We start from the raw sequence: 22165 nt of genomic DNA on the forward strand, positions 1-22165 counted from the left end.
TAAACGTATTTACACGGTTAACAAATTAAAAATTATTATTAGCGTAAATTTTTAGTTAATTATGATAAAAGTTAATAATTTTTCAGAACGATTTATGATTAAATAATATGTAAAACACATTTTTACTATTAATGCATGTATTTTTTTATCCTATAAATTACATTACAGTTAAATTTCATATACATAATTTTTTTAATACTCAAATTATATTATAAATTTATAATGCACAATTTAATTTGAGCTATAAGATTGTTTTTAATTATTGATGTAACGACCCGGCAGGCCACAACACTCACAATTATAGCACACCGGAAACACTAGACAGAATAGAACGAGTATATAAATATAGTGTCTAGAATATAAATATATACATATGTTCCAAATCCGACTAGAGTTAGAGTATGCAATATATAAGGATTACATCAAAAGTCACTATGCCAAGTGACCAAACCAAAACAAAGCATCCATAGGAGTCAGCTCCATCTATCAGCTGCCGATTCATCACTATCTACCGCCTATCCCTGCTCTGCTCCAGTACACAGTACGATCATAGCAGTCCAACCACATGGAAACACAAAGGGTAAGCTAGCATAAAAAGGAACAACATATGGAAATTTTTTTAACAATAACAGCAAGTACAACCACCAACGAATCGTCAATTATGCATCCAGTCAGTTATTTCCACACAGATTCACCAATACACACAAGATGCGTCGTCACGCATATCACCTCGGAGATCTCCTACAACACCTCAGCCTTTCGGCCTACAACTCCTCATCCTTTCGACCTACAACACCTCAGCCTTTTGGCCTACAACAAACAATAGCAACACACAGTACAACACAACTATACCGACAACACATCAATTTCACGATTCAACATATCATCTATAATATAAGACTACTTTTTAGTCCATTCACCAGAACAATTTAATATCAACTTCAACGTTATCTACTAGACGTCATGTCATAACCTTCCAATTCAATTCAACTCAACATAAGCATCATATTCAATAATTTCATCTCCGCGCCCGGCGCACACGTGGTTGCGCCCAGCGCGGCGCAACCAGAGAGCACCAGGGGCCAACGCGCCCAACGCAGGTGTACCCGCGCCCGGCGGGACTCACCCAGAGAACCCAAGGCCCTCTCACGCTTGGCGCAATCGCCATTGCGCCCAGCGCTGGCCAGGCAGAGACTCAAGGAATCTCATGCGCCCGGCGCACCGAACCACGCGCACAACGCGGGGGAGGCAGAGACCTCCCTTGGTCTCGCGCCCAGCGCAATTCAAATTGCGCTCAACGCCCACAAGACAGAGACTCCTGAGGGGTCTCACGCCCAGCGCGACAAGGGGCGCGCTCAGCGCCCAAAAGAAGAACCAAAACCTGCCACAACTGGTATCGCGCCCAACGCGGTCCAAGTCACGCCCAGCGCGGGCCAGCCAGAGACCCACATTCTCAAGCGTGCTCAGTGCACTCATCATTGCGCTCAGCGAGCTTGGCCAAATGGGGCCTCCTGGTGGCCACGCGCCCAGGCGCGAAGAACCGCGCTCAGCGCGAAGCTCAGCAGCAGCCAACCATTTTCGAAAAACTCTTCAAACAATCTGCAAAACAACCAGAAACTTCACATGCAATCGGTTCGAATCACTACAATTTCATCCAAGAGTCCAAAAATACCACCTTTTTCAACATGCAACAACACATCAAGGATTTTCCCCAAATTTCTCAACAACCCCGAAACCCCCAAAGAAAACAAGCTTTCTTTCAAATCCAGCCACGAATCAACCATCTACAAGCATCCAACGAGTTTCTAGAACTCGTCCACAACCAAAAATAGCGAAAAAGAACAAAAATACTAGTTTCCCTTACCTCGGGTGAAGATTCCGAGTTCCGGAAAGCTTTGAACGGAGGAGAGAAGAGAACTAATGAGCTTCGAATGCAAGAGAAAGGAGAGGGGATCCCGACACCAGCTAGCACACCTCACAACTCATCACCACCACCTTGAGTTCAAATAAGGAGAGAAAAGAGTTTTAGAGGATTGAAGGAATGAGGCTTCAGTTCAAAAATGAGAGGGAGAGGATGAGGTCTTGTGGAAGAAAGGAAAAAGTCAGAAAAGGGTCTCACAATTGATATTTAAAAAAAATATTAAAATTTAATTCTAAAATAAAAATAAAATTGATTATATATTAAAAGAAAATATTATTAAGAAGATCAAATATATAAAGATAAAAGGAGTATAGTTTGAAATGATTGAAATAATTATTTTTTGTTTGTCTAATTACAAAAGTAACATATGAAATATATATTTAAGGATATAAGAAAAATTTACTAAAAAAATCTAATTGATATAGTTAAAGTTTTAGTTTCTAAGTTGTGTATTTTAATTTAAAAAACAAGAGTAAAAAATAAAATAAGAATAAAAAAAATTGTTTAACAAACTTAAATTTTAATATTACGTTTTAAATATGAAAAATAAATTAATACACTACATTGTCTTGAAATTTATACAAGAAAATTTGGATAAAACACGTGCGATTTAGTGAGAATTATATAAACTTTATGCAAAAATAAAAAGTCTATTAAATATATGTATATAAGGATGAAACTCATTTACTCCTAGAGTAATTTATCGAGATTTACTCTACTTTTAATAATTTACAAATTTATATTAAATTTAAATGATTTAAATGTTAAATTAAAATTTATTATTAAATATAAGTCAAGTTTATAAAAATTAAACTTATTTAGTTCTTTGTTATATTAATTCATATCGATAAAAAATATATTATACATTAATTTATTGGATTAAGATTTTAAATAATAGAATGCTCGAATTGAAATTCAATTACAAACAAACGAGAGTCACATAAACTAGACTATAATTTTTTTTATAGTAAACATTTTCATACCAGTTCTGTTCACATGAACTAACTCTTGGAGAGCCTAAAATAGATCTTTCTTTCCATAACAATTCTATGACAAAACTCATTTTATTTAATGACAAACAAACTTATTTTATATTTTTCAATACAAGTGACTAACCTCATTTCTCTATTCAATTAAACATGAAACAGACTTCTTTTTTTTCATTTTCACCTATTATATTTTTACTCTTTTTCTCCTCAACCAAAAAAAAGAGAGTTAACTTTATGCCATCTATATACTTCCATCTCACCTATCCTTTTTCTTGGGCATTTTTTAGTAGCTTATTTAAGACATTAGACACACTAGACAAAGATAATGAAAGTAGGTTTTTTCACTCAAATACTTAACTTTTTGGTTGATTGACCAATTTAGGGTACTTTTTAAAATTATTTATGTAAATGGGACTGTTTTGAAACTATTTACACCTTTGGAGCATTTTATGGGCCATAGCGATACTAGTGATACCTGAACTTTTTTTTTTGTAATTACAAATGGCTAAAATTTAGCCAGTAAAAATCGCTATAGGCTGTAGCGATTTTTGCAAAGTCGCTATAGACTACATCCCCTATTTAAAAAATATAATTAATATATATATTTTTTATTATTAAAATAATATTTTATCTAATGTCGCTATGGGCTATAGCGACACAATGTCGCTATGGGCTATAGCGACACAATGTCGCTATGGGCTATAACGACACTACTTTATTTTATTTTATTTTATTTTATTTTATTTTATTTTATTTAATATTTTCATTTTATTTTAAAAACTTCTTTTTTTATATTTTTAATTAAAACTACACAAATAAATAAATTTATATTTTCAGTTTTTTGTTTAATTTAATTAAATTTATATTTTCAGTTTTTTGTTTAATTTAATTAAAAATAATTATTTGTGTAGTTTTAATTAAATTTTTTGTTTAAATCTATTAAGATTTTTTTTATATGTTAATTTAAAAAAAAGTTGACAAAAAAAATAAGTATTTAAAATAAAATAAAAATATGAAAATATAAAACTGCTCGGAGATGGAGCATGAAAGTATGAAACTACTTCCCTTTACACAAAATAGTTATTTCTTCATACTGCTAAATTACTTTCATCTTCTGTAGCATTAGTCATGATCACAAGAAAAAAAGGCAGTTCTGTCCACAAACCAAGTACCAACTATTATGACTGTACACGGAAACTATCCTTTTTTGCATGATAGATTTTTTCCAACTGGCATACGAGGCACTATGCCTGTAGCGACATGCTATATATATATTTTTTAATTTATTATATTATTAATTTATTTTAAATATTAATTTTATATTTCTATTTTTTCAATTTTTTTTCATTCAAATCCTTTATTTAATATATTGATTTTAATTTATATATTTTAATTACTTTTTTAAACATTTTTTTCCTTCAATTTATTAATTATTTTATTTTTAATATATTTTTCATATTTTTATTTTTTATGCTATTTCCATTTATATAAATAAATTCTGTCGCTAAATTTTTTTTTTTTGATTTTTTATTATACACTATACACAATTTTTAAATAAAATATATCTGTTAAAAATTTGTTTTTTTTTTATAGTATACTAGAGTCGTTATGGCATGTAGCGACGTTGTGGCGCTACATGCCATAGTGACTTCGTTTTTCTTTATTTTTTTAATGCTATTTCTATTTATATAAATAATTTGTGTTGCTAAAAATATTTATTGTTTTTTAAATTATATTTATACACTATACAAAAAATTTATAATTAATTACATTTGTTCAAAAAATTTATATACAAAAATTTTAAGTAAATTATTTTAAAAAAAATATTTAATTGGTGGAATTGTAGCCTACAGCGACTTCTTTGAAGCCGTTTTGTATCGCTATAGCCTATAACGACTTTGTTGGAAGCGTTACCGGCTGTAGCGACTTTCACAATATGGCGTTCATGGTTTCTAAAAATTAAAAAAAAAAAAGGACACGTCGCAATGATGTCGCTATGGGTCATAGCGACACTGTTGTAAAGTACCTCAAAAGCGTAAATAGTTTCAAAACATCCCTATTTAAATAATTACTTTCTCAAACTACCCTACAATGATCAATCAGCCTAACTTTTTATATTCAGTTTTTAAACTGATCCCATTTTGGTGTTTCCTACTAAAAGTATAAAATAAAATAATAAAATAAAAAACTAGACTATTTTTTCTCTTATAATTTATTTTTGAACTTTTTCATTTTAACACCAACTAGACTAATATTTTAATTATTTCCATACGGATCCATTAGTTGGGTTTCCCCTTGCTTTGGCTTTGGCCCAAACATGTTTGAAAAACAAGAACAAATAATATTATGATGGTGTAAAAAGTTTGACGTGTGTCGTCATGCGGCGTCAAGATTCATAGTTATCCATTACTTTTGTTTATCCTTATTTTATTAATTTGGTATGATGTTAATTTCAACGTAAAAATTGACACAAAATCTCAAATGTCAATCTCAACAAGTCGAAGCTGAAACTCAAGTTTGGTTCGTACTAAAATCATTAATCAACCTTTATAAGCACGTGGTTATTTTGTTCCATCATCAAATTTTATGCCATCACATGTCTCTTTATTTTGTAGTGAAAAAAGTGTGGTAATACTAGGAATTTGAACCAACAAAAACACGCAGGGAAAGGACATCTATGGCGATTTGCAGGTTGAAATCTTTGCTTACTCTTTCCAAATGCAACTCTTCTGTGGCGATTTGCAGGTTGAAATCTTTGCTTACTCTTTCCAAATGCAACTCTTCTTCAGTACGCACTTTCTCTTCGGCACAGGTTCCCCCTCAACACTTGCAGGTCTCACTCTAATTTTGTCATTAATTTTGCCTTTCTAAGCTGAAATTGAGTATGTAAAACATTCGAATGTGTAGCATAAGCTTAATGTCGTAATTCCTCTTAAGCGTATGGTTAGTTACTTCAATTTGAATAATGATTTTTAATTTTTTTTTCTTTTCCTTTTTTGTGCTCGTGCTGAAAGATTACTATTATGAGTCTGTTTAGATATAGACTAAAAATGTTTTAAGTTTTTCTACTGAAAAGAGAAATTCTGAAAGATGCTTCTATGATTGCATCCAAACAGATTCTATAAGTTGTTCAACTACAAGTTTATCATGTTAATTGGCGTGTTCCCTTTGACATGTTGTTAACTTGATTGATGCATGTTTTGTAAATTTTCACTTTCTCCTCACTGATGCACTGCAGAATGTTGGATTCATTGGGCTTGGAAATATGGGGTCCCGAATGGCGAATAATCTGATCAAAGCTGGATTCAGACTTGCAGTTCATGACCTGTAATGTTTTTAGCAATTTCTTTATCTTATCATGCCGTTGTCCTTAAATGTGGCCCTGTGACAGTACTATATTGTTATTTTTCATTTGTAGATGCAATTCATAGGATATTGATATTTTGGGCATGGTTTGAGAGTATGCTCCATACGGGGAGTCTGAGTTAATGGCACTGTTAATATAATTGGGTTGTTTCATATTTATTTTTTTGTTAATTTAAGCAGAATGTCTGTGATTTTAATTGAATGTGCAAAAAATTGGCAGAAACTCTGATGTTCTCGAGATGTTCTCTCAGATGGGAGTTCCTACAAAGAAAACGCCTTATGAGGTTTCAGAAGCAAGTGATGTTGTAATCACAATGTTACCTTCCTCTGCTCATGTGAGTATGGCCATTAGTTCCAAATGCTTTTCCATATATGTGAATGCATTAGATCATTTGTGGCTTCACTTTCCTATACAGTTCTATTATCAGAAGTGGAAGAAATCATTCTTCTTCTTATTATTCAAATGATTGGTCTAGTACATAAATAGGTAAAACAGGGAAATAAAAAAGGAAACAAATAATAGGCAATTCCTATAATTAAATAGTAATCCCTATAAATCAGTAACAACAATAAAGAATAAATAGTAGATCCTAATCCCTGAAATTCTGCAACATAATAATATCCCATAAATTTTGGGATTTCTATCCAACACTCCCCCTCAAGCTGGTGAATAGATGCTAGTCATTCCTAGCTTGCTAATATTAGACTCAAAATCTGACTTCAACAAAGCATTTGTCAGCAGGTCTGCTTCTTGTAATTTGGTTGGAACATAATTTAGAGAAAATGTACCATTTTCCATTTCTGACTTGATGAAGTTTCTGTCAATTCTTACATGTTTCATCCTGTCATGTTGCACTGGGTTATGTACTATGTTTATGGCTGACTTGCTATCACTGTACAGTTTCACAGGCTCTTGAAGGGGAATAAATAAATCATGTAATAATCTTTTTATCCAAATCAGTTCACAAACTCCTTGAGCAATTGCTCTATATTCAGCCTCTGCACTGCTTCTTGCAACAACCGATTGTTTTTTACTTCTCCATGTCACTAGGTTTCCCCATACTTTTGTACAGTATCCTGTGGTAGATTTTGAATCTTCAATTGAACCTGCCCAATCAGCATCTGCAAAACACTCTACACTTCTGTGTTCATTTTTTCTGAACAGTAATCCCTTTCCAGGAGTACTTTTGAGATAACGAAGAATCTGATTTACAGCATCCAAATGCCTCTTCCTAGGAGAATGCATAAATTGACTTACCACACTAACACTGTAGGCAATATCTGGTCTAGTGAGAGATAGGTAGATTAGTTTTCCTACAAGGCGTTGATATCTCTCCTTTTCAACTAGAGGATCATCTTCAATAATCTTGTGCTTCCAATTTCGATCTAGGGGAGTTGTTGTAGGTCTACACCCCAGTTTCCCTGTTTCTCGAAGCAAATCAAGAGTGTACTTCCTTTGTGAGATGAAAATACTTTTCTTGCTTCTAGCTATTTCCATCCCAAGAAAGTATTGAAGCTGCCCAAGATCTTTAACCTTGAATTCTGCTTGCAAACAACTTTTGAGATTGTCAATTTCTTGATTGTCATCACCTGTGATTACCATGTCATCTACATAGACAATAAGAATAGCCCTTCTTTCATCTTTGGATTTTTTTACAAAAAGGGTGTGGTCTGCTTGGCTTTGAACATAGCCAAGTTGTTTCATAGTAGTGCTGAATCTTGTGAACCAGGCCCTTGGGGACTGTTTCAGTCCATACAGGGACTTATTTAACCTGCACACAACATCATTATTTTCTCCTTCAAATCCAGGGGGCAATTTCATATAAACTTCCTCCTCCAACTTCCCATTCAAGAAAGCATTCTTCACATCTAATTGGTGTAGTTTCCAATCCAGATTTGCTGCAAGAGAAATGAGAATTCTAATAGAATTAAGTTTTGCAACTGGTGCAAATGTTTCTTCATAATCTATACCATGGGTTTGGGTATAGCCTTGGGCCACTAGCCTCGCCTTATACCTGACTATCTTCCCATCTGCACCCATTTTTGTGGTAAATATCCATCTGCAGCCCACAACTTTCTTCTCCTTGGGCAGCTTGACAATATCCTAGGTCTTATTTTCTTCTAGTGCAGCCATTTCCTCTAGGACAGCAGCTCTCCATTTTTCGTCTTTAAGAGCATCAAAGACAGTGTTTGGGATCTGAACACTATCCAATTCTGTAACAAAAGCTCTATATCTCGGAGATAGGTTAGAATATGTGAGGAAATTTGATATAGAATGCTTTGTACAAGATCTAACTCCTTTTCGTAATGCAATAGGCAAGTCAAATTCATCCATAGTATCATTTTCAACATTAAGATTTTCAACTGCACAATTACCTTCAGTGTTACAGTCTATTGCTTCCACATGATTTGGCTCCAAGTCTGAAGATTGACCTTGCAAAGGAACATTATGTCTCCTAGTGTAGAATTTTGGAAAAAATTTGAACTCATTTTGAGTCCTCTTTTCTAATTCTCCCCCTTGACTGGTTATTGGTGTAGATTCTGTTTCAGATTCTTTTTTTATAGGTTCAGGTAAAGGAAGAGAAATTGGAAGAGAGATGGAAGGATCCCAATGATGAGGTTCAATCATATTCTCCCCCTGAAACGAATTATTGTGAAAGAAAGGTTGATTTTCAAGAAAAGTGATATCACATGATATGTAGAACCTTTTGGATTTTGGGCAGTAACATTTGTACCCTTTTTGTGTGGGAGAATAGCCAAGGAATATACATTTATGAGATTTTGGATCCAGTTTTCCTCTTGTAGGACTTGAGTTATGAACAAAGACTGTACACCCGAATATTTTTGGTTGAATAGACTCCAACATTCTGACTAAAGGAAAAAAACTTTTTAGATAGTTAAGAGGGGTTAAAAATTGGAGAGGTTTGGAGGGAAGACGATTGATAAGATAGGTAGCCGTTAACACAGCTTCTCCCCTAAAATGGTTGGGAACATTTGTGGTGAACATAAGAGAACGAGCAACCTCCAAAATGTGCCGATTTTTTCTTTCAGCAACCCCGTTTTGTTGTGGGGTATGATTGCAAGAACTTTGATGGAATATGCCATGTTCCTGTAGGTAACCATTAAGATCATTAGAGAAGTATTCCCGCCCATTATCAGTACGAAGGATGTGAATTAAGGAGCCAAAAATATTGGTGACAAGTTTATGAAACTGTTTAAAGGTTGTGCTGGCTTCAGATTTTTCTTTCAAGAGGTACACCCAACACACACGAGTATGGTCATCTATAAAGGTGATAAACCATCTAGCTCCATTTATGTTAGGAATTCGAGAAGGACCCCATATGTCACTATGAATGAGGTGGAAGGGTTGTGATGGTTGATAGGGATGAGAGGGATAATTAGTTCGAGATTGTTTTGCAAGAATGCAATGTTCACACCTAAAAGAAGAAATATTTTTATTGATGAATAAATCTGGATACAAGTGTTTCAAATAATTGAAATTAGGGTGACCAAGACGGTTGTGCCATAGAAAAACATTTGAATCTGACACGGTTGATAGGGAGATGGTTTGAGGAGAATCCGACTTTGATGGTGAATTAGATACAAAGTACAGACCATTATGTTCCTTAGCACTGCCAATCATCATCCCCGAAGACAAATCTTGAAAAATACAGTGAGAAGGGTAAAAAATTATTGCACAATTTAGATCTTTAGTCAATTTACTGGCAGATATGAGACTGTATTTTAATTCAGGAACATAAAGGACAGATTTTAGTTTTAGTCCTGACAGGTTTAAGTCACCACTACCAACTACCATTGATGAATTACCGTCAGCTACTGTAATAGTAACACCTTTATCGGCTTTCTTGTATGACGTAAAGTCAGCCAATGACCCTGTCATATGGTCAGTAGCTCTGGAATCTAGGATCCATTCTCCTGTATTTTCCTGTCTAGACAAGAAAGAAAACTGACCATTACCTTTGTGAGCAATGTTTGCTGTAGAGTTTGCTAGTGCAGAAGCTTCAGGTTTGAGTTGAGAGAGTAGGTTCTTTAGCATATCCATTTGCTCATCAGAAAAAATAGCAGAACATTGCTTCTTTAAATCTGCAGAAGATTCAGCAACATTAACAGAGGCAGCAGCTTTGCGCTGACTTCTAGGTTTCCAATCTGTAGGTTTTCCATGAATGAGCTAGCATGTCTCCTTGGTGTGGTAAGGTTTTTGGCAATGATCACACCATGTCTTGGCCTCTTTAGGACGGATAGTCTTTAGATCATTTTTCCGAGACACAAGAGCTGAGTTTAGATGAGGATCCTCAATTGTAGGATTGTTTTGCAACATCACTTTCCTCCTACTTTCTTCTCTTCTAACCATGGCAAAGGCTTCCTTGAGAGTTGGTAGTGGTTTGAGGCCAAGGATCCGTCCCCTAACTTCATCTAATTCTTTTGTAAGTCCCTGAAGAAAATCAAATACCCTTTCTTTTTTCAGCATTTGGTCATACAACATTTTATCCTCAGAACATTTCCATGAAACAGTATAGAACAAGTCCATTTCTTGCCATAACTCTACCAACATATTAAAATACTCAGTTACAGATTTGTTACCTTGTTGAGTATTACGCAAAGCTGTCCTTATTTCAAAGCATTGGGCTGAGTTTTGGAGGTCTGAGTACATCTCCTGAACAGTGGTCCATATTTCATGGGCAGTTTTGCAGAAAAGGTAAGTTCTGCCAATTTTAAGTTCCATTGAGTTTATCAACCAAGCCATGACAATGGAGTTCTCTGCATCCCAGTTACTGTAGGAAGGATCAGTCATTGGTGGAGCTGCATAAGTCCCTGTAAGATAGCCCATTTTTCCTTTCCCTTTGATGACAAGAAGGACCGACTGGTACCATTCTCGGAAGTTTAACCCATTTAATTTGTGTTGGGTTATTTGAATTGAGGGGTTTAGGTCAATAGGTTGGAAGGATGAAGCCATATGGGCTGGGTTGTTTAGGTTTCTATTGGAAGGCGAAATATTTTCTGGTGTGGATGGTTGTGTGGGTGGCGCATCAGCCATGAAACTTTATTGAATTTTCATCTACGATGAAGAAGAATTGGCTCTTGATACCATATTATCAGAAGTGGAAGAAATCATTCTTCTTCTTATTATTCAAATGATTGGTCTAGTACATAAATAGGTAAAACAGGGAAATAAAAAAGGAAACAAATAATAGGCAATTCCTATAATTAAATAGTAATCCCTATAAATCAGTAACAACAATAAAGAATAAATCGTAGATCCTAATCCCTGAAATTCTGCAACATAATAATATCCCATAAATTTTGGGATTTCTATCCAACAAGTTCTTTAAGATTTAACCCTTCGGACTATGATTTCAATATGTTGTCTACTAGATCAGTCGATATGATAGTCATTTTCTTTGGTAAAAAGAAGAAAATAAATTTTATCATCTTTGATTTTACCTGTATTGCTATCTTTTGTACAAAAGCCTAGGCTTCTGATCTTTTAACCTAATTTTCCTCCCCCCTCCCCCTTCATTTCATCAATTATTTCCTATTTAACCTAGTGTAGCACATTATTTCAACTAACAGGATTGACCTTATTTAATAATCAATTCTTATATCAAATTATTTTGTATAGTCTTATCCTGTCTGCCATTTAGCTCTATATAAATGGTAGCATGTATATTTAATTAAGGGCCCAAATATAAAGTTATTAACTGTAAATGGTTATTTAGCTAAACAGTTTTCTAAACTGTGTACCTGAATATCTCATTTGGCATATTACAGGTTCAGTGAATTGTCTTATTGCTCCCAATATTATTATTTGACTTTGTTACTGATACCAAAATAACATCCTTATTTAATTTAAGTAGGTGATTGATGTTTACACTGGACCAAATGGTTTGCTTCATGGTGGAAAACTCCTAAGGCCATGGTTGTTGTTAGATTCATCCACTATTGATCCAGAAACATCAAGAAACCTTTCTTCTACAGTATCTAATTATATTCTAAAAGAAAAGAAAGGTAACATAAAAGTGAAATGTCAACCAAGTAAAGTATATTTTAACTTGAATTTTCATCTATGAAATTCTTAGTCTTTTGCTCCATAGAATTATTTGTCTCATGTTCGTTCATAACTAATATGTTGCTCATGTTCATTGACAACTTTAAGAAAATGTCTTTTCATTTGTGCATACTATGGCTATACTATCCAATTCACAAAAAAAATTGATATTTGTATAAAACTTGAGGGGAACCTATCTTGTCGGAGATCCAATATCGACTAATGAGATAGCTATACTAATGTTTATAAGTAGGGGATAATCGTCACCTTACAAACTTATTTTGTAAAGTTGAATTAGGCTTTACCCCACTTTCTTAAGATGGTGTCAAAGCATCTTAACACATTCATACTTATTATGTTTAACACCTTCTATCTCTTTATGTGTGTTCATTTTTCTACCCCACACAAACCCATGGTTTCACATTTATTGTTAAAATCACAAAGCAGTGGGTTCTGCAATTTATATATCTTACTGTCATATATTTTAAAAAGATCTTTCAATTTCTTTTCTGAATTTCTTAAAACTTTTTATCTCACTGTTTTATGTCTTTTGTCAATCACGTGACAAATGTTTCTAATGTTATACCTATTTGTTTCACCTGTCTTTCTCATAAGAATGGGTCTAATTTCTCATCAAATTACCTAAGAACTAATTTCTTTTATTGTTTTGCATCATGTTCCTTCAACTTTTTAAATGCTGAAGTTAATAATAGGTCTGTGGTTAAGGCATGTGTAAAATAAGTATAGAACTACTACAACCTAACTGGTTCCAAACTGAAATTTTCTCACTACTTTCTGTCATTCTGTGTCATATGATTGTATTCAGTTGTCTAGCTTTTAGCTCGAGTAGATTTGGCCTTTTAGTCATTAGCCATTACTTCGTAAATAGATTCAAATTTATATTCATTTTGAAGACGGCTCTTAAACGAAAATGCATGGGTGTTCGATAAAGTCTTATAGAGAATAAGCTGTCTCATTATATTCTTCTTTACAAATGGGTATAGTGGCTGGCATAAAATCCTACATGTCTATCGATTGATTTCAAGCGATTAGTAGGTTGAACAATTTACTCTTTTAATTTTGTGGTACTGAATGATTATACATTGTGTAGGTGATTGGGAAAAACCTTTCAAGTTGGATGCTCCTGTATCTGGAAGTGTGACTGCAGCTGAAGCTGGGACACTTACTTTTATGGTATTGTTACTATTTTATTCTAATCTTCAGAAAATTTGCATAAACTACAATTTTCTTTTAGTAATAATTATATTTTTATTGGTCATGCGTTTGATCCTTGAAACCAGACAAATACTGTATCACTAATTTTTTCAGTTCCTATTGGGGATGGTAATTTTTAGAGTAGACTCCCAATTTGGTCTTTGAAAAATTAGTGACTTTACATTAGACCTTACATGGTTAATCATGCTCATTGAATAATATCAATCTGGTCCAAGTTTGCAGTAACATTTGGACTATTATGGTGTCAAAGAAGTATCGTTTCAGTACCAAATTGGTGCTGAGATGATCAAACTAGTAGTTCACTGATGTTTAGTATGTTAACTGTAAGTTTTTGGCGAAATTGGGTAATGAACAAGATATGGAACTTCCCCAGGTTGGTGGCTCTGAGGAAGCATTTCTTGCTGCAAAACCCTTGCTCTTTTCAATGGGTAGAAGTGCAATCTATTGTGGTGGAGCAGGAAGCGGTTCTGTAAGTTACATACTTATAACTAGGGTAGGCTTATTGGTATTCTCAATTGCATGTTTAATTGTAAGTCATATATTTTGTCTTGGTGTTTTGTTATTAGGCAGCAAAAATCTGCAATAATTTGGCTTTGGCTGTGAGCATGCTGGGAATATCAGAAGCTCTTGCTCTAGGTCAATCTCTAGGTGTTCCTGCCAGCACCTTGACAAATATATTTAACTGTTCCAGTGCTCGCTGTTGGAGTAGGTATGTGGCTCTTTTACCTCTCGACTCAATGTGAAAATTAGCTGCAGAACTATATTGGTTTCATCAGCACCATTAACAATGTGGTAGCAAAGATTCTCAAAGGCCTTAGAATTTGTATGTTATATTGTAGCTATAAAGGAGTAGGTAAGAAATAGGATTATCGGAGTATAGTTCCCCAAAGACAAATGAAAGTAACTTGTTCAAAAGGCCATAATGATGAAGTACATAGCGAGACGCATAAGAGCATCTGCAATGGGAGTTGCTTATAAGCAACCTCCATTGCAGATGCTCTAACTAGTTTCCTTGACATAACTTCACTGCAAGTGACATATTCTAAACTCGGTCTGTGTTTTCCTCAATAATTACTGTCCTCATATATGTTGTCTTATTGTACTCTTTGAGACTCTTGTAGTTTTCTCCTGATAACAAAAATATGCTTCCTTTTTCAGCAACAAAATTTTCCATATATAGCATAGTTCACTGTCTTTAGGGAATATTTTAGAAGATGAAAGTTTTAGTATTTAGACAATCAAATTAATAGGTTGTAGTTGCATTGATTACAGTGATGCTTACAACCCAGTTCCTGGGCTGATGAAAGGGGTGCCCTCGTCTAGGGATTATAACGGAGGGTTTGCATCCAAGCTTATGGTAAGTAAATGAACTTTGGCTCAAGTTGTACATGTTTAATTTGGAACCAAATCAAATCTTTTGATTTATACTAAGATTTATTTGATTTATACTGAGATTTATTTGGGAGAGTTACAAAAGAAATTTTTGTTAAAATTATTTTTTATTGTCTTAAATATGTTTTTAATCCCTCAAATTTAGGATAAATCTATTTTTGGTCCCTCAAATTTAAAATTATTTTTAGTTCCTGTAATTTCAAAAAATCTTAATTTAGTCCTTATATTCAAATTTTGTTAAGAATTTTATCAAACATTATTGTATAAAATCTACTTATTGGTGTCCCTATTAATGAAAATATCACATTAAATCCGGTTGATATTGCATAACTGTCTTAATTAGTCACTTTCAAATATGTTATTGGTGACCTACGGGACTAAAACAAGATTTTTGAAAATTATAGGGACTAAAAACAACAATTTTAAATTTGAGGGACCAAAAACAAATTTATCTTAAATTTGAGGGACTAAAAACATATTTAACTCTTTTTTATTTAGAAATAACTAACTTACTGGTAGATGATATTCAAATAATTAACATTTTCTTTTCTAAAAAATCCCTCTACTCTCTTGGTAGCTAGCTACTTGACAACTTTGGGCCCATTAGTTAAGCTCTACATGCTCTTTATGAAATTACATGCTGACTCTTTTAGCAATAGAATGTTCGTAAAAATTTTCCTTTTTTTGTCTAAAAAAAAATTGTCCACTATGTTGTAATTCATTTCAAATTGGCTGAAATCATGCTAGGTGTTGCGTTGAATTTCTCAATATCAAATTTAATTTGACATCGCAAAATCTCTTGAACCAAATTCATGCATCTTGATTGAAAAGAAAGGATAATTCTCAATATGCAACAATGTCTGTCATTTAAGCAGAAGGGATTGTACTTTCTATATTTTATTGGGTTACAACCTGGGAACTGCCAGAAATTGTTTACTTGGTACTCAATTTCTTTTTAGAGCTTTTGCAATATCCTACATTAATGATGTTGACTATCATGCTGCTTCAGAACTTTTCGTTTATTTCACTGCATTCCTACGGTCTATATATTATACATTTCTTGGCTGCCTTGTTTACTCTTTTTTTTTTTTTTTTTTTTTGAAACCTTATGTTGGAGCCACTTATACAAAGTTATATAAACTGGCTAAATCAAGTGCAGGGATTTTTCTAAAAAAAATAGAAAGCTATTTCTACCTTGAATGTGAAGTCTATTATGATTAATTTTTTTTATCGGTGCTCAATATTAGTATTAATCTTGAAGTTTGTTAAACATGCGTTTCAGTGTTTGCTTTAGTCTGGTTTAGGTTGTTAAAAACAAGCCTAATTAATTGTGTGCGCTCCAGGCTAAAGACTTGAACCTAGCAGTACAATCAGCTAAATTGGCTGGATGTAAATACCCACTAACATCTCAAGCGCAAAAGATGTAAGTCACACTCTTCTTGCATAACCTAGGCATGTCAACGATGTCATGTACAACTCTCTTGTGTTAAATTCATTGCATTTTTTTATTAAATTTTTTCAGTAAATAGTTGGTCACCAGTGTTACCAGAGACTCTTGTATTTTCTTTCCAAAATAAGTTCATAAATGTATTGCCTCATAATTCAATAACCTATTATTAAGAATGAATGGAAAAATATATCCACTGTGTTTATTTACAAGTTGAGCTTGGGCTACCACTATCAAGTTATGTAACGACATGCCACCTCTATTGCAACATGAAATGCCAATTCATATCTTACCCGCAAACTAATACGGAAGTAATTCAATTCACTTAATTTCAAATATTGAGAAGGGTTGGCTTACATTACACTGTAGCCAATAGTATAATACATTTCTTGTTTACTGTTATCTAGCAGAAGTTGGGAATTTTGGTTTGGATAATGAGCCACATTGGCAATATAAATTTCTATATGGACTTTATTAACAGCTTCAACTCCTTTAGAAAGCCAAACTAATTTTGTTTTGTGCAGATATACTGAACTCTGCAGCGGTGGTTATGAAGCTAAAGACTTTTCATGTGCTTTTCGTCATTATTACTCAGGAACGGACGAGCCTCTTGATCAGTAAATTAAGATGTTGGTTGTATACATAAAACTGTTGTAATACTATGCCTAGTATAAGGCAATTGAGCTCAGTAAAGCTATAGAAACAGTTGCAACATATTGTTTTCAATCAGAAAAAAGCTGTGAATCCGTAAGACGAACAAATACTAAAGCACAAATTCTAAATGAGTAAATGCAATATTGAAAACACAGTCAAGCACCAACTTTTGGTCCAATTGACAGTTTGTATAGTGACAAATTCCATAGACTCTAAACATTTGGAGAAAACATAAAGACAACCAAAACTTCTCTCCACAAAAACACGTTGGCTAACATACCCACCGCACGTTAATATTAAGCTCCAATCCTCTTGTAATAAGTACATCGGTTAGTTGGTTCCTTCTGCAAAACACCCAAAGAGTTACAAACAGACAAATTTGGGGAGGAGAGGTAGGAACGATTCTTTTTCAAAAATGAATGAATAAATAAACTTAATTCAATATTATTTTAATTGTGACTGAATATAATCACATTAATTTAAATAAATTGCTTTATTAGACAAAAAAAATGTTTTATTAAGCCAGACATTTTTTAACAATAGCAATGAATATTTTATATAACTAGTTCAAGTTAACCCCAGCAATTACCTGCATAAATAATTGACAGCTTTCAGTGCTTTCCTCCATGCTTGGATTTTGAGGGTATCTTCCCATATGCTTTAAGCCTCGATTGTGATAACTTCAAATTAGCCATTTGTCGCCTTCTCTTGGCTTTCCTTGACAGATTGTTCTTATTAATATTTGATTCTTCTGTGCTTGCTTTTTCATTCTCAACAACATTAGTTGATGAAGTTATCTTGCCAGAATCAACACTTGACTTCTTACGTTTCTTCTTATTCAAACCTGAAGTACGAAGGAGCTCCTTAGCCCTCATCTTCAGTATGCGTCTTTTTTGTTTGCTTAATTTCCATTCCTCCTCCTGGTAAGGAGCAAGCTTTTTCAAAGAAATATACTGATTCAATTCCTTGTCATCCATCAATAGTATCTCTGAGGCACTCATGCCAAATCTATTTGGTTTTGTTTTGGCATACTTGAATCTTGTCTTCAGGTCCCCAATTGTGTCCTCATAATCTAATTTATAGTACTCATCCATCATTGCCAGTCTTGCTTTTTCCAAAAGTGCTGTTTTGCGCTTCCTCTTCCGACTACCTTCCTCAGGAATTGCGTCATCTTCTTCTTCTTCTTCCTCAAAAATTTTTCCTTCTTTTTCATCTTCTTCTGGGAGATCATCATCACTGGTATTCTCAATATTTTCTTTCAATACTTTTTCCCTTGTAGCTAAAAACCCACCATTAGATCCACATTCATCCCAGCCTTTAGGAAGCCCAAGTAATTCATCCTCCTTTTCAAAATCTGGCTTCTCAATGTCATCATTATCACTACAAAAGTCAGGGTCAGCATCCTCTGCATCATAATATTTCTCGTCAAATGCCTTCTTCATCATTCTATCATACTCCTCCGGGTCAAATTCCTCTTCAATTTCTGCCATGGACAGTGGGATAATATCACGATCATGGATTCCAGCAGTCTTCATTATCTTTTTAACCTTCTCTTGTATCTCCTGCTTCTTCAAATTTTTTAAATGTTTCAACTCATCCTCCCTTTCCTTTTGTGCTATAGCCATTCTCTCTTCTTTGCTCTTTCTCTGCTCTTTCCTTGTATTGGTCTTCTTCCTCACTGATCCTTCCACCTTCCGAGCATGACCCAAGACTCTATCTCCTGGATTTTCCTGAAATCTATACTCATATTCTTCTTGTCTCTCAAGCTCCATCTCATCCTCTGAAATCTCTTCCAATTCATCCTCTCCGACATTCGAATTCTTGCCACTCTTGTCAATCCACATTTTGTTCATGAAATAGCTTCTTAGAAACTTGGAATGTTCATTTGATTCAACATCTCCACCAAAATACTCATCCAGCTTCTCCTCAAATTCCTTGTCATCACTATCTACTTCGTTCTCCTCACCAACCTTCTCCTTCACAGTGAAAAACTCCTCTTCACCATCTTCCAAACCCTCTCTTTCTACTGCTTCCATAAAAGCTCTTTTCAAATCCTCTTGCTCATCACCATAAGTCTTCTTCCCATCTTTATTAACAAAATCTTTATCTTTGGAGGGCATTACCTTTTTACCCTTACGTTTTTCCTTTTCATTTATTTCCTCCTCTTCATCACCAAAATCTGCCCCCTCCTCGATCAAATGCTTTGCCACCACATCCTTCAAATACATTGGCTTTTCACCCCTCTTGTCTTTTGATTTAACTTTATCCTTTTCACCACTTTCATCATCACTGCTATCATCAGATACAAAAAGCCTAACATCTTTCTGCTTAAGAACAGGATCTTGCTTCTTCACCTTAATTAAGGCATCAAAGAACTCCTTGTCCCTCCTTCTAGAATTAACAAGCTTCTCATAGTCATCATCATCCGATGACTCAGACTCAGATTCGTCCTCCCCTTCAGAATGTGAGGGTGAAGGTGAACCAATGACACCCTTCTTCTTTAATTCCTCAAATCGCTGGAGGGCCTCCCGCTTTTTGTTGTGCTCGAACCTACGAGCATACTCCTCGTCTATCTTGATCTTTGAAATGTCATCATTTTCAGAATCACTGCCATCAAAAAGTTGCAGAGGCATTTTCTACAAAGCAACAAATCTAACTGCTGCAAACTAATCCTCCAAAGCACAGATCCCCCGAAGATATGCTCAGTGTATAATCTGAAATTTCCAAAGATAGACCAAAGTATTAGGTCAACATAGAAATATTGGCAAAAGCAAGCAACAGAACTTATCAAATCGAATAAGAACCCATGCAAAATATAAAAATAGAACTATAATCCTCCCATACCGTACACTATCTCGAAGTTTGCAGGAACTTAACATTTTTTTTACAGAAGTACTTGCTTTATTTTTAATTTTTGTAAACATTAAACAAAACACACTTGTGTTAGGCGCATAAGGAATAACATCAAACAGATAGAATGCAGAGAAAGGAAGAAATGAGTAACACGGTAAGATAATAGACTGATAGTAGCAAAGCAGCATAAAAAATACAAAAAAGCATTGAAAAAATAAAATAAAATCAAACCATAGCTAACAGAGACAAATTAAAATTTCCAAGATCAGAGACACTCTCATCAAATCAGAGCAACAACAATAGACAAAAAAAAAGTAAAATAAAACGCAGTTAACGTACTAACCAGAGCAAGGTCGTGTCGCTGGGCGGTGAGGAGAGGATGAACGCCGCGGTACGGCGAAGAGATGAACGTGAACGCGCCGCCGCTGTCGGAGGCTCGGAGTGCGCGACTTGTGCAGTCACAGCGAGAGCGTCGAGGGTTTTTGCGTTTTTGGCCGTTTGGGTCTTGGACTCACAAAACAAAACATGAATGAAAACATTTTTTTAAAACTTTTAAATTTTTTTTCTAAATTATATTTTTTCTCTATTTATTTTTAAGATTTAATTTAGTTTTATTATTTTTAAATAATTTTAATTAAGTCCTCTAATTTTTCAAAAATATTAAAATTTATTTTTTCATACAAATTAACATTAATAATATTAATAAAATTTAATGGAAGAGTAACATTAAACATAATTTAAAAATTAGATAATTAAATTAAATCACTTAAAATGTTTGATTCAATCTTATTATTTTTAAAATGTTCAATATTATCCTTTTATTCAATTTTATTAACGTCTTCATGAATAACAATGAATAATTTTTAAAAAGTTAAAGAACTAAATTGAACTTTTTAAAAATAATAGAACTAAATTAAATCTTAAAAACCTCAAACATGTAGTTTAACAGTAGGGGTTGATCCAGGCTTAAGCAATGTCAGGGGTTTGAATTTTGTCTTGTGTATGCACCCGCGTTAAATCTTGATGTCAGTTATCCCACTCTTTGAGGTGCCTCCAACGTAGCGATGAGATTAGTCACTGCTATCGACGGTAGATACTCCAAGGACGAAAAAAAATTAAATCTTAAAAATAAATAGATGGATTAAAAATATAATTTAACCTTTTTTTTTTAAGGAACGACGTCATTTATTGAAAAAATATTTAATATTTTAAAAATAAAGTTGTTTAATTTTCTATAAACAATTATATACATAAATTAATGGGCCAGCCAAACCCACTGAATCACTCATTTTTAGCCAAATTCCTGCTCAGTCAAACATAATTCTATCGGACAAAAGCATCCATTGAGTGACTTGAAACAGTTTGATACTAAATTTTCAAGACAACAAATTGAAATAATTGATCAAAATCGAGTCTTATAACACTAATTATAATTACTCTATCAGGTTTTTTTCTGTAGAAATTATACACAAACAATCTTCTTTGTTTTTATTTTTTATTGTTTATTTACTCTTTTAGTTCATATAATTGTTTAAGTTCTATCTTTTTATTTTTATAAATAATAATTTTTTATTTTAGTTGTTATAAATATTATTTTTGTTTTCTTTTAATTCTTATAATTTCATAAATTTTATTTTTAACTCCTATAGTAAAGATAGAAACTATAAGAAAACAAAAATAATATGTTTTAAAATTAAAATAAAATATTTTTAGCTATAAAGACAAAGAATTTATAAAACTATCTACCGTATATACTATATACAAACCATTGTTATCCTAACTCCTAAGAAAAAGTATTTTTAAACATTTTTTTTCTGATGAGAAAACGTTTTTAAGTACTTTTATTTAAGTGTTTCAATTTTTATTTGCAATATTATTAATAAATTAATTTTTAATATTTTTTAATTAAATTATCATAATTAAAAAAATCTTGAGTCGGAATATAAATTATTTATCATAAATCTAAAATATTATTTATATATTTAAAATTATTTATTTATATAAATTTTAATTTTAATCATATAAGAATAATACTTATTTATATATAATTTATTGTAAATTTATATCTATATATACATATGTATAAAGGAGATACATGGGTTTACAACCATTTTTTCGTCTCCAAATTTTCTAAATAGTTTCATCCTTAAATATTTACATAATTTAAAAATATATATATTAAAAATTAATTGTAACATCGTGCTAGGAGTTTAAGAGTTCTAATGGCTTGTTTTTCTTCT

At 33.1% G+C, this 22165-nt stretch overlaps 2 protein-coding genes across 5 annotated transcripts; one reads left to right on the plus strand and one right to left on the minus strand.

The window, feature by feature from the left end:
• The first annotated feature begins 5279 nt into the window (after nucleotides 1–5279).
• On the plus strand, nucleotides 5280–17250 carry LOC109803365 (6-phosphogluconate dehydrogenase family protein). Of its 4 annotated transcripts, XM_029272428.2 has the most exons (12): nucleotides 5370–5430; nucleotides 5526–5601; nucleotides 5700–5743; nucleotides 6149–6237; nucleotides 6497–6611; nucleotides 12153–12303; nucleotides 13455–13537; nucleotides 13953–14048; nucleotides 14146–14288; nucleotides 14852–14936; nucleotides 16315–16394; nucleotides 16943–17250. In XM_029272428.2, exons 4-12 carry the CDS (start codon nucleotides 6176–6178, stop codon nucleotides 17037–17039), a joined length of 912 nt encoding a protein of 303 aa, XP_029128261.1. In that variant the 5' UTR covers nucleotides 5370–5430; nucleotides 5526–5601; nucleotides 5700–5743; nucleotides 6149–6175; the 3' UTR covers nucleotides 17040–17250. The 4 variants fall into 4 exon arrangements, with proteins under 4 accessions (XP_020220493.1, XP_020220491.1, XP_029128261.1 ...); XM_020364904.3 differs by having other exon boundaries at nucleotides 5280–5430; nucleotides 5526–5722; XM_020364902.3 differs by having other exon boundaries at nucleotides 5281–5430; nucleotides 5526–5743.
• On the minus strand, nucleotides 17183–20439 carry LOC109803364 (KRR1 family protein). The gene is made up of 3 exons (XM_020364901.3): nucleotides 20269–20439; nucleotides 17662–19786; nucleotides 17183–17416 (listed from the first exon to the last, which is right to left on the minus strand). Exon 2 carries the CDS (start codon nucleotides 19703–19705, stop codon nucleotides 17684–17686), a length of 2022 nt encoding a protein of 673 aa, XP_020220490.1. The 5' UTR covers nucleotides 19706–19786; nucleotides 20269–20439; the 3' UTR covers nucleotides 17183–17416; nucleotides 17662–17683.
• Between the last annotated feature and the right edge of the window lie 1726 nt (nucleotides 20440–22165).

Source organism: Cajanus cajan, chromosome 1, assembly GCF_000230855.2.
Source record: "Cajanus cajan strain Asha chromosome 1, NIPB_CcT2T_4, whole genome shotgun sequence".
Lineage (NCBI taxonomy): Eukaryota > Viridiplantae > Streptophyta > Magnoliopsida > Fabales > Fabaceae > Cajanus > Cajanus cajan.